This window comes from Mus pahari, chromosome 8 (genome assembly GCF_900095145.1).
Source record: "Mus pahari chromosome 8, PAHARI_EIJ_v1.1, whole genome shotgun sequence".
NCBI classification, from domain to species: domain Eukaryota; kingdom Metazoa; phylum Chordata; class Mammalia; order Rodentia; family Muridae; genus Mus; species Mus pahari.
The window spans coordinates 63,265,993-63,280,932 of record NC_034597.1 but is presented as its reverse complement, the minus strand read 5'-3'; the positions used below and the strand labels follow the sequence as shown (position 1 = coordinate 63,280,932).

The window sequence follows — 14,940 nt, the reverse complement described above, 5'->3', positions numbered from 1 at the left end:
GAAAAACCAAAAAAAAAAAAAAAAAAGAGAGAGAGAGAGAGAGAGAGAAATTGCAGGCAAATGGATGGAACTGTAAATACTCAGAGTAACTCTGATCCAGAACAGTGATTGCTGTGTTCTTCTGTATTTGTGGATCCTAGTTCTTTTCTTAAGACTTGATGCTATAACTGGGGAAATAGAAAGAGGTGTTGCTGATGGGAGGAAGAAAGGCCTAAGGGGATAGTGGACACAAGTGAAATGTAGAGGGAAAAAGTAAAAACAGGGTAGGAAACTTATTTTGGTAGGGGGAGTAAGGCTAGTACAGAGGGAGGGAGAGACAGAGAGTGGTGGGATAAATAAAGCTAAAAGTTTTTCAAAAGGCCATTGAGAGACATAGTTTATTAACTTACTTTAAAATACATATGTATGTGCATATGTGCCTGGGTGTGCTGTCTCTGGCTCTCGCTCTCTGGCTCTATTTCTCTGTCTCTCTCTCACACACACACACACACACACACACACACACACACACACACACACACTCGAATAGAGTTAGCCCACATGGGGTGATAATGCGCCCCACAGAAGCCATAGAATATCTTTTTTTACAAGATTACCAGACAAGGGATACCTCCCTTGGAGTTTTTGATCCGAGTCGGGGTCGGGTGTCCAAGAGACACTCAAAACAGTATAAGCTATTGGCATTGCCATGGTTACCTCCCAGAAGGTAAGACCCTATTGCTGAAGACACCACATACTTCTGTCACAGTACTTGGAAGACTTGAGTTGGTACTGGCCTAGAAGTCTTCTCCCTTCACTTAGCTTTGTTAAGTACCAAAAGGTGCTATGCAGGGTTGCCAAGGGTGACAACTAATCACCAATCCTACTGAGTTGTGAATCCTCTGAAATACAGTGATTGGCCCAACAAAATATCCCCACTGGTGCAGTAGTGACACTTAAGTCTTGGGAGCAAACCACAGCTCTCTAATTGTAGTTAAATCTCTCTCAGTAGGAAGGAATTCATGCCTGGTCTGTAAAGGTAGCCAAGAACCTGTGCCTAGTGGGATCAAAGACCCTAAAGGACACCCGGTTGCTGCCATTTTCATAAATTACTATAGCTTCCAACCATATTCTGAATATTTATCCTTATATCCACAGATAAATGCAATTCTTTATCAGAGAAGCTTCTTTTAAAAAAAGTTTTTATATCTGTTTGAGTGGTTGCCTGCATATGTGCATGTGTACTACATATGTACTTGGTACATGTGGAGACCAGAAAGGATATTAGCTCCCCTGGAACTAGAGTTGCAGATGGTTGTGAGCCATCATGTGAGTAATGGAAAATAAACCCAGGTCCTCTGCAAGAACATCCAGTGCTCTCAACAGCTAAGCCATCTCTCCAGCCCCAAGAAACTTCTTTCTGCAACAGTTGGAGGTTAAACAGACATGCACACTCATGCAGATGTAGAAGATAAATGGTCACGGAGTGCCCAGCTCCAGTTAATACATCTAATACAACCCATACACTTAAGGCTTGAGAACGCTACAGAAGAGAGGTCAAAATTGTAGAAATCAAAGGACCAACAAGAGTGGTACAAGATAACATCTTTTACACAGGACAGGGATGCTGCACTCGCCTAACTCTGAACAGACTAGGTACCTGATCAGAGGTACACACCCCCAACTAATTTACATGTGGAAGTAGATGGAAAATGTGAGGAGATGCCCACCCTAAATGGAGAGCTGTAGACAGTCATTGGCTATTAAAGGAGGAATTTTTCTCTTGGGACACGTTCCCTGAAAGTTTTCCAGATCCTAAGTGGTTACCCTTAAACACTAAATGGAATCATGTGTGTGCATGTTCATATGCTGTTGCATGTGTAATTATACATTAAAAGGTCATGAATTCAGGATGGGAGCACAACACAGGAAGAGTTGGGAGAAGGAGGAGGCAAAATGGTGTAACTGCAATGTATTTATATATGAAATTCTCAAAAGATTAAAAAATTATTGTAAAAAGGAATGTATTGAGTTATATCCTGCCCTTTTGTTGCTTTTCAGGGAGATGATTGGTTGGTTTATTTGTTGATATATAGCCTTAGTTAGCTATAACTCCATACTCCCTATGGAGACCAGAATCACCTGGAATTCATAGACAGGTGCTTGCCTCTGCCTCCTAAATATAGCACCATGCCCAACTTCCTTACTATATTAATGATCTTGAACAAGTAAGACCTTTTGTTTGGTTTTTGTGAATGCCATAGATGTTACTAACTTTGCCAAGAAGATACAATGCTATACTGACCTTTCCTGTCCTCAGTTACCATTAGTTAAAAGACTCAGCATTAGTGATATGGTCCCTGTTTTAAATAACCTTTCAGTTATAATAGGAAGATACAGATACATACATGTTTCCTAAAACCCTTGTTAGCATTAAAAGGATCATCCATCATGATCAAGTAGGTTTCATCCCAGGGATTCAGGGATGGTTCAATATACGGAAATCCAAAAATTGAGTGCATATCGTGTGTGTTCTTTTGTGATTGGGTTACCTCACTCAGGATGATATCCTCCAGATCCATCCATTTGTCTAAGAATTTCATGAATTCATTGTTTTTAATAGCTGAGTAGTAATCCATTGTGTAAATGTACCACATTTTTTGTATCCATTCTTCTGTTGAGGAACATCTGGGTTCTTTCCAGCTTCTGGCTATTATAAATAAGGCTACTATGAAAATAGTGGAGCATGTGTCCTTTTTACATGTTGGAGCATCTTCTGTGTATATGCCCAGGAGTGGTATTGCTGGGTCCTCAGGTAGTACTATGTTCAATCTTCTGAGGAACTGCCAAACTGATTTCCAGAGTGTTTGTACCAGCTTGCAATCCCACCAACAATGGAGGAGTTTTCCTCTTTCTCCACATCCTTGGCAGCATCTGCTGGCACCTGAATTTTTATCTTAGCCATTCTGACTGGTGTGAGGTGGAATCTCAGGGTTGTTTTGATTTGTATTTCTGTGATGACTAAGGATGTTGAACATTTTTTAGGTGTTCTCAGCCATTCAGTATTCTTCAGTTGAGAATTCTTTGTTTAGCTCTGTACCCCATTTTTAATAGGGTAATTTGTTTCTCTGGAGTCTTAACTTCTTGATTTCTTTGTATATATTGGATGTAAGTCCTCTATGGAACATAGGATTGGCGAAGATCTTTTCCCAATCTGTTGGTTGTCATTTTGTCTTATTGACATTGTCGTTTGCTTTACAGAAGCTTTGCAGTTTTATGAGGTCGCATTTGTCCATTCTTGATCTTACATCAGAAGCCATTGGTGTTCTGTTCAGAAATTTTTCCCCCCATGCCCATATGTTCGAGGCTCTTTCGCACTTTCTGTTCTATACGTTTCAGTGTCTCTGGTTTTATGTGAAGGTCCTTGATCTTCTTGGACTTGAGCTTTGTACAAGGAGATAAGAATGGGTCGATTTGCTTTCTTCTACATGCTAACCACCCGTTGAGCCGGTACCATTTGTTGAAGATGCTGTCTTTTTTCCACTGGATGCTTTTAGCTCCTTTGTCAAAGATCAGATGAGCATGGGTGTGTGGGTTCATTTCTGGGCAGTTCTATTCCATTGATCTACCTGCCTGTCACTGTACCAAATAGCAATTGCTCTGTAGTACAGCTTGAGGTCAGGGATGGTGATTTCCCCAGAAGTTGTTTTATTGTTGAGAACAGTTTTTGCTATCCTGTTTTTTTGTTGTTGTTGTTTTTTTGTTTTTTGTTTTGGTATTCCAGATGAATTTGGAAATTGCTCTTTCTAAATCTATGAAGAATTGTGTTGAAATTTTGATGGGGAGTATATTGAATAGGTAGATAGCTTTTGGCAAGATGGCCATTTTTACTATATTAATCCTGCCAATCCATGAGCATAGATCTTTCCATCTTCTGAGATCTTCTTTGATTTCTTTCTTCAGGTACTTGAAGTTGTTACAATATAGATCTTTCACTTGCTTAGTTAGATTCACAACAAAATATTTTATATTATTTGTGACTATTGTAAAGGGTGTTGTTTCCCTAATTATTTTCTCAGCCTGTTTATCCTTTGTGTAGATGAAGGCTACTGATTTGTTTGAGTTAATTTTATATCCAGCTACTTTACTGAAGCTGTTTATCAGGTGTAGGAGTTCTCTGGTAGAATTTTTGGAGTCACTTATGTATACTATCATATCATCTGCAAATAGTGATATTTTGGCTTCTTCCTTTCCCATTTGGATCCCCTTGATCTCCTTTTGTTGTCATTGCTCTGGCTAGGACTTCAAGTACTATATTGAATAGTTAGGAAGAAAGTGGTCAGCCTTGTCTAGTCCCTGATTTTAGTGGGATTGCTTCAAGTTTCTCTCCATTTACTTTGATGTTGGCTACTGGTTTGCTGTATATTGCTTTTATTATGTTTAGGTATGAGCCTTGAATTCCTGATTTTTTTCAAGACTTTTATCATGAATGAGTATTGGATTTTGTCAAGTGCTTTCTCAGCATCTAATGAGATGATCATGTGGTTTTTCTTCCTTGAGTTTGCTTATATTGTGAATTATGTTGATGGATTTCTGTATATTGAACCATCCCTGAATCCCTGGGATGAAACCTACTTGATCATGATGGATGATCCTTTTAATGCATTCTTGGATTCGGGTTGCAAGAATTATATTGAGTATTTTTGCATCGATGTTCATAAGGAAAATTGGTCTCAAGTTCTCTTTCTTTGTTGGGTCTTTGTGTTGTTTAGGTATCAGAGTAATTGTGGCTTCATAGAATGAATTGGGTAGAGTATCTTCTGTTTCTATTTTGCAGAATAGTTTGAGGAGTATTGGTATTAGGTCTTCTTTGAAAGTCTGATAGAACTCTGCACTAAACCCATCTGGTCCTGGGCTTTTTTTTTTTGGTTGGGAGACTATTAATGATAGTTTCTACTAATATCCTGATTTAACTTTGGTACCTGGTATCAGTCTAGAAAATTGTCCATTTCATCCAAGTATTCCAGTTTTGTTGAGTATAGCCTTTTGTAGTAGGATCTGATGATGGTATGGATTTCCTCAGGTTCTGTTGTTATGTCTCCCTTTTTATTTCTGATTTTGTTAATTTGGATGTTGTCTCTGTGCCCTCTATTTAGTCTTGCTAAGGGTTTATCTATCTATCTTGTTGAATTTTCTCAAAGAATTAGCTCCTGGTTTGGTTGATTCTTCATATGGATCTTTTTGTTTCCACTTGGTTGATTTCAGCTCTGATTTTGATTATTTCCTGCCATCTACTACTCTTGGTTGAATTTGCTTCTTTAATTTCTAAAGCTTCTAGGTGTGTTGTCAAGCTGCTAGTGTATGCTCTCTCCAGTTTCTTTTTGGAGGCACTCAGGGTTATGAGTTTTCCTCTTAGGACTGCTTTCATTGTGTCCCATAAGTTCGGGTACATTGTGGCTTCGTTTACATTAAACTCTAAAAAGTCTTTAATTTGTTTCTTTATTTCTTCTTTGACCAAGGTATCATTGTGTAGAGTGTTGTTCACCTTCCACATATATGTGGGCTTTCTATTATGTTGTTGTTGAAGATCAGCCTTAGTCCATGTGATCTGATAGGATGCATGGGATCATCTCAATCTTCTTGTATCTGTTGAGGCCTGTTTTGTAACCGATTATATGGTTAATTTTGCAAGAAGGTACCATGAGGTGCTGAAAAGAAGTTATATCCTTTTGTTTTAGGATAAAATGTTCTATAGATATCTGTTAAATCCATTTGCTTCATAATTTCTGTTTCACTGTGACCCTCTTCAGTTTCTGTTTCCATGATCTATCCAGTGATGAGAGTGGGGTGTTGAAGTCTCCCACTATTTTTTTTGCAGTGCTATGTGTGCTTTGCGCTTTAGTAAAGTTTCTTTAATGAATGTAGATGCCCATGCATTTAGAGCATAGATATTCAGAATTGAGAGTTCAGCTTGGTAAATTTTACCTTTGATGTGTATAAAGTGTCCCTCCTTATCTGTTTTGATAACTTTAAGTTGAAAGTCGATTTTATTTGATATTAGAATGGCTACTCTAGCTTGTTTCTTGGGACCATTTGCTTGGGAAATTGTTTTCCAGCCTTTTATTCTGAGGTAGTGTTTGTCTTTGTCACTGAGGTGGGTTTGCTGTATGCAGCAAAATGTTGGGTCCTGTTTACATAACCAGTTTGTTAGTCTATGTCTTTTTATTGGGGAATTGAGCCCGTTGATATTAAGAGATATTAAGGAAAAGTCATTTTTGCTTTCTCTTATTTTTGTTGTTACAGTTGGAATTCTGTTCATATGGATATCTTTTTTTAGGTTTGTTGAAAGATTACTTTCTTGCTTTTTCTAGAGAGTAGTTTCCCTCCTTGTGTTGAAGTTTTCCCTTTATTATACTTTGAAGGGCTGGATTTGTGGAAAGATATTGTGTAAATTTGGTTTTGTCTTGGAATACCTTTGTTTCTCCACCTATGGTAATTGAGAGTTTTGCTGGGTATAGTAGCCTGGGCTACCATTTGTGTTTTCTTTTGATCTGTATGACATCTGCCCAGGATCTTCTGGCTTTCACAGTCTCTGGGGAGAAGTCAGGTGTAATTCTGATATGTCTGCCTTTATAAATTACTTGACCTTACTGCTTTTAATATTCTTTCTTTGTTTTGTGTATTTGGTGTTTTGATTATTAGGTGACAGGAGGAATTTCTCTTCTGATTCAAACCTTTTGGAGTTCTGTAGGCTTCTTGTATGTTCATGGGCATCTCTTTCTTTAGGTTTCAGAAGTTTTCTTCTATAATTTTGTTGAAGATATTTACCTGCCCTTTAATTTGGAAATCTTCCTTCTCATCTATACCTATTATCCTTAGTTTTGTTCTTCTCCGTGTGTCCTGGATTTCCTGGATGTTTTGGATTAGGATCTTTTTGCATCTTGCATTTTCTTTGATTGTTGTGTCAGTGCTTTCTATGGTATCTGCTACCCCTGAGATTCTCTGTTCAATCTCTTGGGATCCTGGGATCCTAAGATCCTGGGTGTGTTAGACTGCCTGGAAGTGGTACCTCCTCTGGGGCTGTGGGGTTGTCTGCTGAGTTTAAAACCAAGGTAGATCAGTGCCTACTGAAGGAACCTGAGCCACTGGTGGAGTGGGGTTCCTGTGCTCTGGTATCTGTTGGAAGAGTTGTTGTGTTGTACTCACCAGTGATCCTAAGATCCTGAGCGTGTTAGGGCACCTGGGGGGTCGAGAGTCCTCTGGGGATAGTGGGACTGTCCGCAGAGTTTGAGCCCAAGGTGGGCCGGTGCCAGCGCCTGCTAGAAGGCACCACACCGATTCTTTAGACTTTATCATAACACTTTGAAGCTCTACTAGCGTTTTGTTTTGTTTTGTTTTGTTTGTTTGTTTTTTGAAACAGTCAATTGTCAGGTAGGTTTGTCAAGGCAAACATAACTACTTATATTGGGTATCCTTGCTTATACTGTGAACTTCATTTAGCCCTTGTTACATCCACATAATGTAGAGCAGTAGTTGTCTCTATTTTAAGCTGAGGAAAGTAAGATAGAAGCATTTTAACTTCTCAGATCTCACAGCTATAGGCGTTTGATGGGACAGCTCCAGAGTTCTGCACAGGTTAGGGCTTGACCTACCTAGGTTGAAGAGGAACGAAGAAAGTACAGACATTTACAGACAAGGTAGGATCTCACGTGTGATTTGCTGTAATCTCAGCTTGTTTAGAGAATTGAGTTTGCCAACTCTAGTAGGAGGACTCTGTAGGGACTCACAGGCACAGTCATCCCTGAGGAGGAAGCTGCAGTTGACACTTCTATGTACAAACTGGTTTTAGCTGGCATTCCATAGTTTCTGGAGTCAGTTCTAGACCCCAAATGGCTCCACCAACCCCAAAAGGTTCCGCCATTCCCAAAGCCTGAGCCAGGAAGGCCTTGCCTTTCCTATGAGTCCTATGTGTCCGGGTCCTTGCATGGCTATAACCCTGACAGTATGACACATTCACTAAGGACTTCATCTGCTCTCTACAAAAAATCTGCTACATGCTATCACCAATTATAATAAAATAGCAAATAATGATCAAAGTCATTTGAAAATATTTTGTTACAATGGCAAAAAGGATATTGTTCTCTCAGTATTGAGAGGAATAGAGTAGTATTTCATCAGGTTAGACCTTTTGTCATGAACAGTAAAAAAAAAAAATACTTAAGCAGAGGAGAAAACAAGTGGTTTGTTTTTTAATTCTTTTTAGCAGTAGTATGAAACCGGTGTTTATTGCAAGGGACTGGTGACTAGGAGACCCACTAGGAGGATACTGAGATAGTTTTAGCTTGTTACTCCTCAGCAATAAAAACAGTAGGAGAGAAGGGATGAAACTGTCAGAACTTCCCAGGTAATGATATGAGATGAGCAGGAAGAAGAAAATCTAGTGTTACCTTCAAGTTTCTGATAAAAGAAAGCCATGGGAAATACAGAAGGTAGCGTGTGTACTGAAGGAAAAACAACTGATTTGAATTTCGTGTGGATTTCATTTTGTAGACTAGAGCCCAGAAGAAAAATCTGCAGAGGTGCATTATCCCATTCTTTTATGAGTGTAAGTAAGGCCATCTTGAGAGTTGATGTAGATGCCAAGAACAAACCTCCAGGAAAGCAACACCTGAAATAAAAGAACACAAGCCATTAAGCACTTAAAAGGCATGATCAGAAGATTGAAATCAAGGCTTAGATGTTAAGGAGAAGCAGAGATTTGTCAGCACTGTTAATTAGATTTGTCAGTAAGAGTTTGATCTTAAAGACTGTCCCTAGTATAATCTCAGCAGAGTGGTCTGGGGAAAACTTTTTTGATTGTGGTTAATTGAAGTATGATTTTTGAATCTTTCTGTTTTTGTTTGTTAGACTGAATCCTCAGGTAATCATTCTCTCCTAAAACAAGGTTTTCCACAAAATGTTTTACTGGCATTTGTGTGCTCCTAAGAGGATATTAATCTCATAATTATGGACTGGAGATATCTTTAGACACACACAATGCTGTCCAACAATGTTTCACTCCAATTCAATTAGAAACATTTGAACATTTTCATAAAGTATTTGAAAAACAAGGCATAAACTAAGAAGATAATTACAGTCAGTTTAACCCAAAGGAGAGTAAGTACCTAGAAAACTGAAAACTCACTAATCTATTTTAAAAAGGCAGCCCAAATAGAAATAAAAGATGGAAAACATGAACTAGGTAATGTACAATAAGAACAAGATAAGACTGTCCAAAATTTTAAATCTGCATTCTAAGTGCAGTGAGACTAAATTGATAGAATCTCTCATGTAATGTGTGCTAAAGGAGTGCGATAGCAATTACATAATCTCAAGTCTAGCATTTTTCTTGGGTAGAGAAGAGTATCTTAAAGATGTGGGCCAAGAGACCTCACAAATCTCTCCACTTTAGAATCTAGTTTGTCTCCACTTCTTATTGATGTTATCGAGTCTCATGGATTAAATGCCCATTTATCACAGACAATGGAATTTATCTATCTCTCCGACCATATCTTTGAATCCCAGAATAGTTAAGTGGTCTCTCGGATGAGGTATTTTGTCCTGATGCTTTTGGAACATCTTAAATGTCACATGTCCACATCTTGCATCTCCTTATCCCCAGACCCATCTCATCCATTTTGGGTCTCATATAAGTGTCTTCATATTGCATGGATACTTTAGGTCCAGTTCTTTGTGCTTTCTATTATTGGATCGTGGGCTATATAAAAGAGGCTTAACTTAGGGTTTTCAAGTGTTGTACCATAGTCCAGCAAGCAATGTGTTTAAGTTAGATGAATTCTTTTAAGATATAATTCAGATAATGTCTTAAAGTCCATCAGTGGGTACCTTGTTTCACTCACTGTAAAAGCCAAAGACCTGATAGTATCTTACAAGGCCCAGGAGACTATTTTTTCTGTCTCCCTACTCCCTGTCTGGCCATGTTCCTCTAGTAACTCTAGTATTCTAAGGCAGCTTAAGCATCCTGTCATGTCCCTTAGGGATTTAATACTGGTTGCTTTCTCTTATTTAAAAAAAAAAGATTATTCAATGAAACTGAGAATGATCACTGATCATATTATTTACCTTCAGACATGTTTTCAACATACATACTTGCAAACATTTATGGTTCATCTCACTCTGATTGATTATGTATTCATTATTTTAAAAAAATTTAAATGAGGTTGTGGTTTAAATTGGAATGGCCCTCATAGAGTTATGTGTTTTGGATACTTGGCCATAGGCAAATGTGTTATCAGGAGGTGTGGCCTTGTTGGGGGAAGTATGCCACTAGGGGGTTGGGAAGCTTGATGTTCAAGCTAGGCCCAGCTAGGCCCAGCTAGGCCAGGTGTGGCACAGTCTCTCCTTGCTGTCTATGGATCAAGATGTAGAACTCCCACTTCTGTCTCCAGCACCACGTCAGTCTGAATGCCGACGGAGAACCGGGAAGTAAGCGCCCATCCCACAGCCTCAGGGGAAACGCATTCATAATGGAATAAAAGGTCAACTGTTACCCTTCTCCACTTTGAACAAGTGTCTCTTCTCCTCTGGGCCCTCTGATTTGCCTTTATTATAGAGTCAAAGTTGCCAGGGCTGTGTCCTGCCAGATTTATTTATTTATTTATTTTACCTTCAGGAGAGACACTGGGCCTTTAAATAGGGCCTGCACTTTAACATGTGATTATCATATGAAGCAACCCTGCCTTTGCCTGTGTGCCCTCAACAAGTTGCTTAGCTGCTCCTGCCTCAGCTTCTCTAGTAATGATGCCTCAGCTTGCATTAACAGGTAGGACACTCCACATGGTCCGGCTCACTGTGTAATCATTAGTTTTGAGAGTCGGTGATCATACTTTTACTACAGTAACTATCAGTTACTGAGAGGCCCCAAACAGTGTGTCTCATGCACTAGTCTGTCTACTTGATTGTCCCGTCAGTGCTTGGAGGTTGGTCATTTTCACCTTTCCATAGGAGACAGAGTCCAATAGTAAGTCGTACATTGACATGCTAGTAAGTATCGGAGTCATTTTAACTTTTAGTATCATCCAGTACCCAAATCCATCTTCCCCACTGTGCTACATGTCACAGATCCCAGCCATTACTTGTGTGTGTGAGCAATTGATAAAGTTCCTCTGAACTTATATGACCTCTTAAGTAATTTACATGGCATATTTTTTCCAAAAGAATAAGTTTTCACCTCAATTAACTATTTTTCACTTTCCTGCTTTTGGGGATGTGTATTGTCATATTATATAAATATGAGCAAGAATACTATCCACTAAGGATTTTTCCTTAATGCCAAGAGTAAGTTCTATTTTTAAAATAATCATTAAAAACAAAGTACACTGACAATAAAAGCAGAAGCCTTCATTAGCTTTTAAGGAAAAACAAAACAAGCCTGAAATATGTTCCACCTGTAAGGAACTTGTCCTTTAATTCTATTGTGTGGGCAATTCTCTGTGTGTTATAGACATTGCTTAAGTATCAAGCATGAAATGATCACAAATTATACACTCATATTTTGGATCAAAGCTTTGGAATTCATTTTACCCCAGTCTTTCTGTGTGAAAGACAGCAGCATGCTGGGTTAGTCAAACGGTAAACACAGAAGAGGATGGTTTTCCATCGCGTGCCTGTCCACCAGGTTCTTGTGATTAGGGTTTATTTTGGCTTTTAAGGCAGAACGCGGTGCAGTCAGGAAAGCAGCTGAAGCAGCCTTTGAAGTGTTTTGTTTCAGTAGCACCCCAGGTTACACTCTGCGCTGTTTCCTCTCCCGGTCTTTCCCGGTTCACTGTAGGTCATGTGATAGCGGTCACGTGACTCGGTCAAAGGATCTTTTCCTCTTACCAGCTTTGAGGAAAAAAAAAAAGCGAAACTGTTCTCCAATTAAAGCTGCTAACGTGTACTACGCCGTTTCCTTGTTGGGTTTTCTTGTTCGCTGGCTGCTGCTCCTGTAGAAACAAAATGAGTGGTAAGATTTGCTGTTTTTGAACATTCGCTTTTATTTCAAAACATAGGAAGCTTTTGTGTTAACCTAAAGCCGTGTTGTGCGTTTTTTAGTGCCAAATCTGTTCGCTTTAGAAATAATACAAATTGTTATGTGGTTATGAAAATTGCAGACTCTATGAGCTAGAGTGATTTTAAATCTCACAGCATGCCCCATCCTGGCTGGCCTCTTGATTTTTTAGGTGTTTTCTCTTTTAAGACTGATCTGAAAATTGGCATCAGATAATTTGGAAGCCATTGTGCGCAGCAGCAGTCAGCAGCCCGTCGCATATTTAACTTTAAATGCTTAGACAAATCTGTAGTTTTGTTTTTTCTAAAAGAAATGAAATAAATATCTTGAATATGAATAGTAGATTAAGAAAGACAATAGGTTTAGTTTATGTTAGGTAAAATGAACTAGGTATAAATAATTGATGGTATCTTTAAGAATTGGGGTGGGGAGTTTCTCGTATATAAGGCAAATGACAAACAGAATTGTACTCACTTTTGCAGATTTTTAAAATAAGAAGTAGGCCCTTAACAGTAATGCAGTCACTCTGTGCTTGGGGTAGCTTTTGCCTAAAGCTTGTCAATTCTGAAGGAGCTGTTAGGTGTACCTACAGTTGTTCAGGTACAGCTTTCTTGTGCCAGGTATACATGTTATGTTCTCCTATAACAGGTTTGCCTCTTCCCTGGACACAGTCTGCTTTGCTGCATACAAATTTAAGACAGTTTGTAGTTAATTTTCTAGAACTTTCTGAGTTAGAAAGTGTTGTTGGACCTGGGAGGTAGTCGGGCATTGTGTCAGTGAGTGTCCAGGGTTTAGAGTTTGATGCAGGACAAGCAACATGGTGCTGCCAGCATTGTGGATCTGAATGTCAGTACTTGTGTTTATTGTCTGTGTATGGGGGTGTGGCAGGTTTGTGTTCCGTGTTGAATATATCCCACCATTATTTTAGATAAATGTACATAGCACTGATAAATTGCCTTTTTAAAATCTAACTATGTGGCATTTCTGCCTGCAAACTAGAAAATTTACTTAAGTAGTCAAAGTGATCTCGTCATAAAGGAGTCCTTTGTGAAACTAAATGATGATTTGTTTCAGCAGCTATCAAAGTAAACTGAGCTGAGTCCAGTGGCACATGTCTGTAATCCTAGCATTGTGGAGGCTGAGATGGGAGTGTGGGTGCATCACCTGAAGTTACTGCTCTAATAGCCACAGAGAAACAGAACACCAGGTTTAGTTGTTTTGATTAAAGAACAGTTCTGCTTTGGAGATGCCTGTCTGCTTTCTTTCATTTCCACATCATCTTCATCAATCTCTGTCTGACATTAATGACTTAACACAAGGTTCAGCTTGGCAGTGGGTGCAAAGAGCCTGCAGTCTAAGCTTAGTATGTAGAGCTCAGTAAGTATTAATTTCCTTGATTAAGTAAACAAATACAATTTTCAATAAAATCTCTGGTTCTCAGCCAATTTTCACATTTTATAAATTAATATCTAGGGTGGATCTTACAATTTAGAAGGCTAGTTTACTGGTTTATGTGAATTAGTTAATGAATGAAGTGACCATTAGTATACAACTGTTCCCCTTTCTCCAGAGAGCAGAAATGAAGCCTTTCTAAATGGAGATTTTAAAGAGGCTCTCACAAATGCTATTTAGCAAACTAATAGGTAATGTTTACTTAAATTTAGAATTGTGGTCCTGCTTTCTGTTATGTTTTTTCAAGGAAATAAAAACAAAGGTAGACTTAATTTCCTTAGAGGCAAGACCTAATGACTCATGGCAGTTACTGACATATGAGAAGCATTTCAATGTTCATGTGATACATATCCTAAGAAATGGAACTGTTAACTTTTAAATTCCAACTGGACCACTTGGGCAAACTTAAGTTCCTTCTGCCTCATTTTCTCTCTGGAAAATGGGTAATGTTAAATTTAGTTGCTTGATTAAATGATTATGAAGAGAAAAAATACATTTAAAACATGGCTTACAGTATTAGTGTTCATGAATTATGATTAAGATAATACTTAGAGGGGCTAGAGGGGTGACTCAGGATTCAAAAGCACTTGTTGCTCTTACAGAGGACCTGGGTTCAGTTTCTAGCATCCACGTGGCGGCTCACAAACATCAATAACTCCAGTCCCAGGAGATCCAACACTCTCTTCTGACCTTCACAGGCACCAGAAACATGGATAAACACACATGAAAGCAAAACACGCACATAAAACATAGTTATAAGGTAATAGAAGACCTTCATTTACTTCGAGGTTGTGCTGTTACTTAGCTGTAGAGCACTTGCTGGCCAGGCCTGAGCACTGTAGCTCCATGCATTTTCCAGGTTTCTTTTGGACAAGTGTGTGGCTGACACAGTGTAGGTGGCACAGTGTACTGCAGAAGTCTACAGTCGATCTGCTTGCTTTCTAGTGACCACCTCGGCCTGCTCTTGCTCCCCATCCTTCCATCTCTCCCTTCTCCCTTCTACATTCCCTCCTTTTCTCTATTTAATGATTCCTCCCTTCCTGCTTCTCTCTCTTTTTTCTCTTCCTCTTCTCCTCCCCCCTTTCTTTTCAGTTCCCCTTATTTGCCATGATTTAGTACTTTTATTCTCGAAGCCCAGTATCTTAACATTTTCCTTTCTCTTTCTTCAAGGCCCCCCATCACCCCAAGTAGCTCTGCTCTCCCCTCCCTCTCCCTAGAGAAGCTGGAATCTGGATTTTCTGGGACCTGCTTGCTTTTTAGTCACAATGGCCCTGACCAGTGATGCCATTCACCTCAACAGCAGATTCTCTGCATGTAAAAGAGGTCACCCCCCCCCCCAGCAAATTATTTTTATTACCGGATCTGTTGTTACATTTTCTTCTTAGAAAAGGTTTTATATATTTCAAATGATTATAAACTGGAGCATATGAAATACTGCAGTCTAAAGTTATTGGGAGAAA

General features: G+C 39.0%; 1 protein-coding gene across 3 annotated transcripts in view; it reads left to right on the top strand.

The window, feature by feature from the left end:
• Fndc3a (fibronectin type III domain containing 3A) overlaps window positions 1-14,940 on the top strand; it is a 159,363-nt gene that overhangs the window by 91,557 nt on the left and 52,866 nt on the right. The window contains exon 1 of one of the 3 annotated variants that reach the window (XM_021202866.1): window positions 11,877-11,983. The exons of the other annotated variants lie outside the window; for them this stretch is intronic. Coding sequence (XP_021058525.1) covers window positions 11,977-11,983 — 7 coding nt within the window. The 5' untranslated portion in view covers window positions 11,877-11,976. Of the gene's footprint in view, window positions 1-11,876; window positions 11,984-14,940 lie in introns of those variants that run through there. 3 annotated transcript variants of the gene reach the window in all.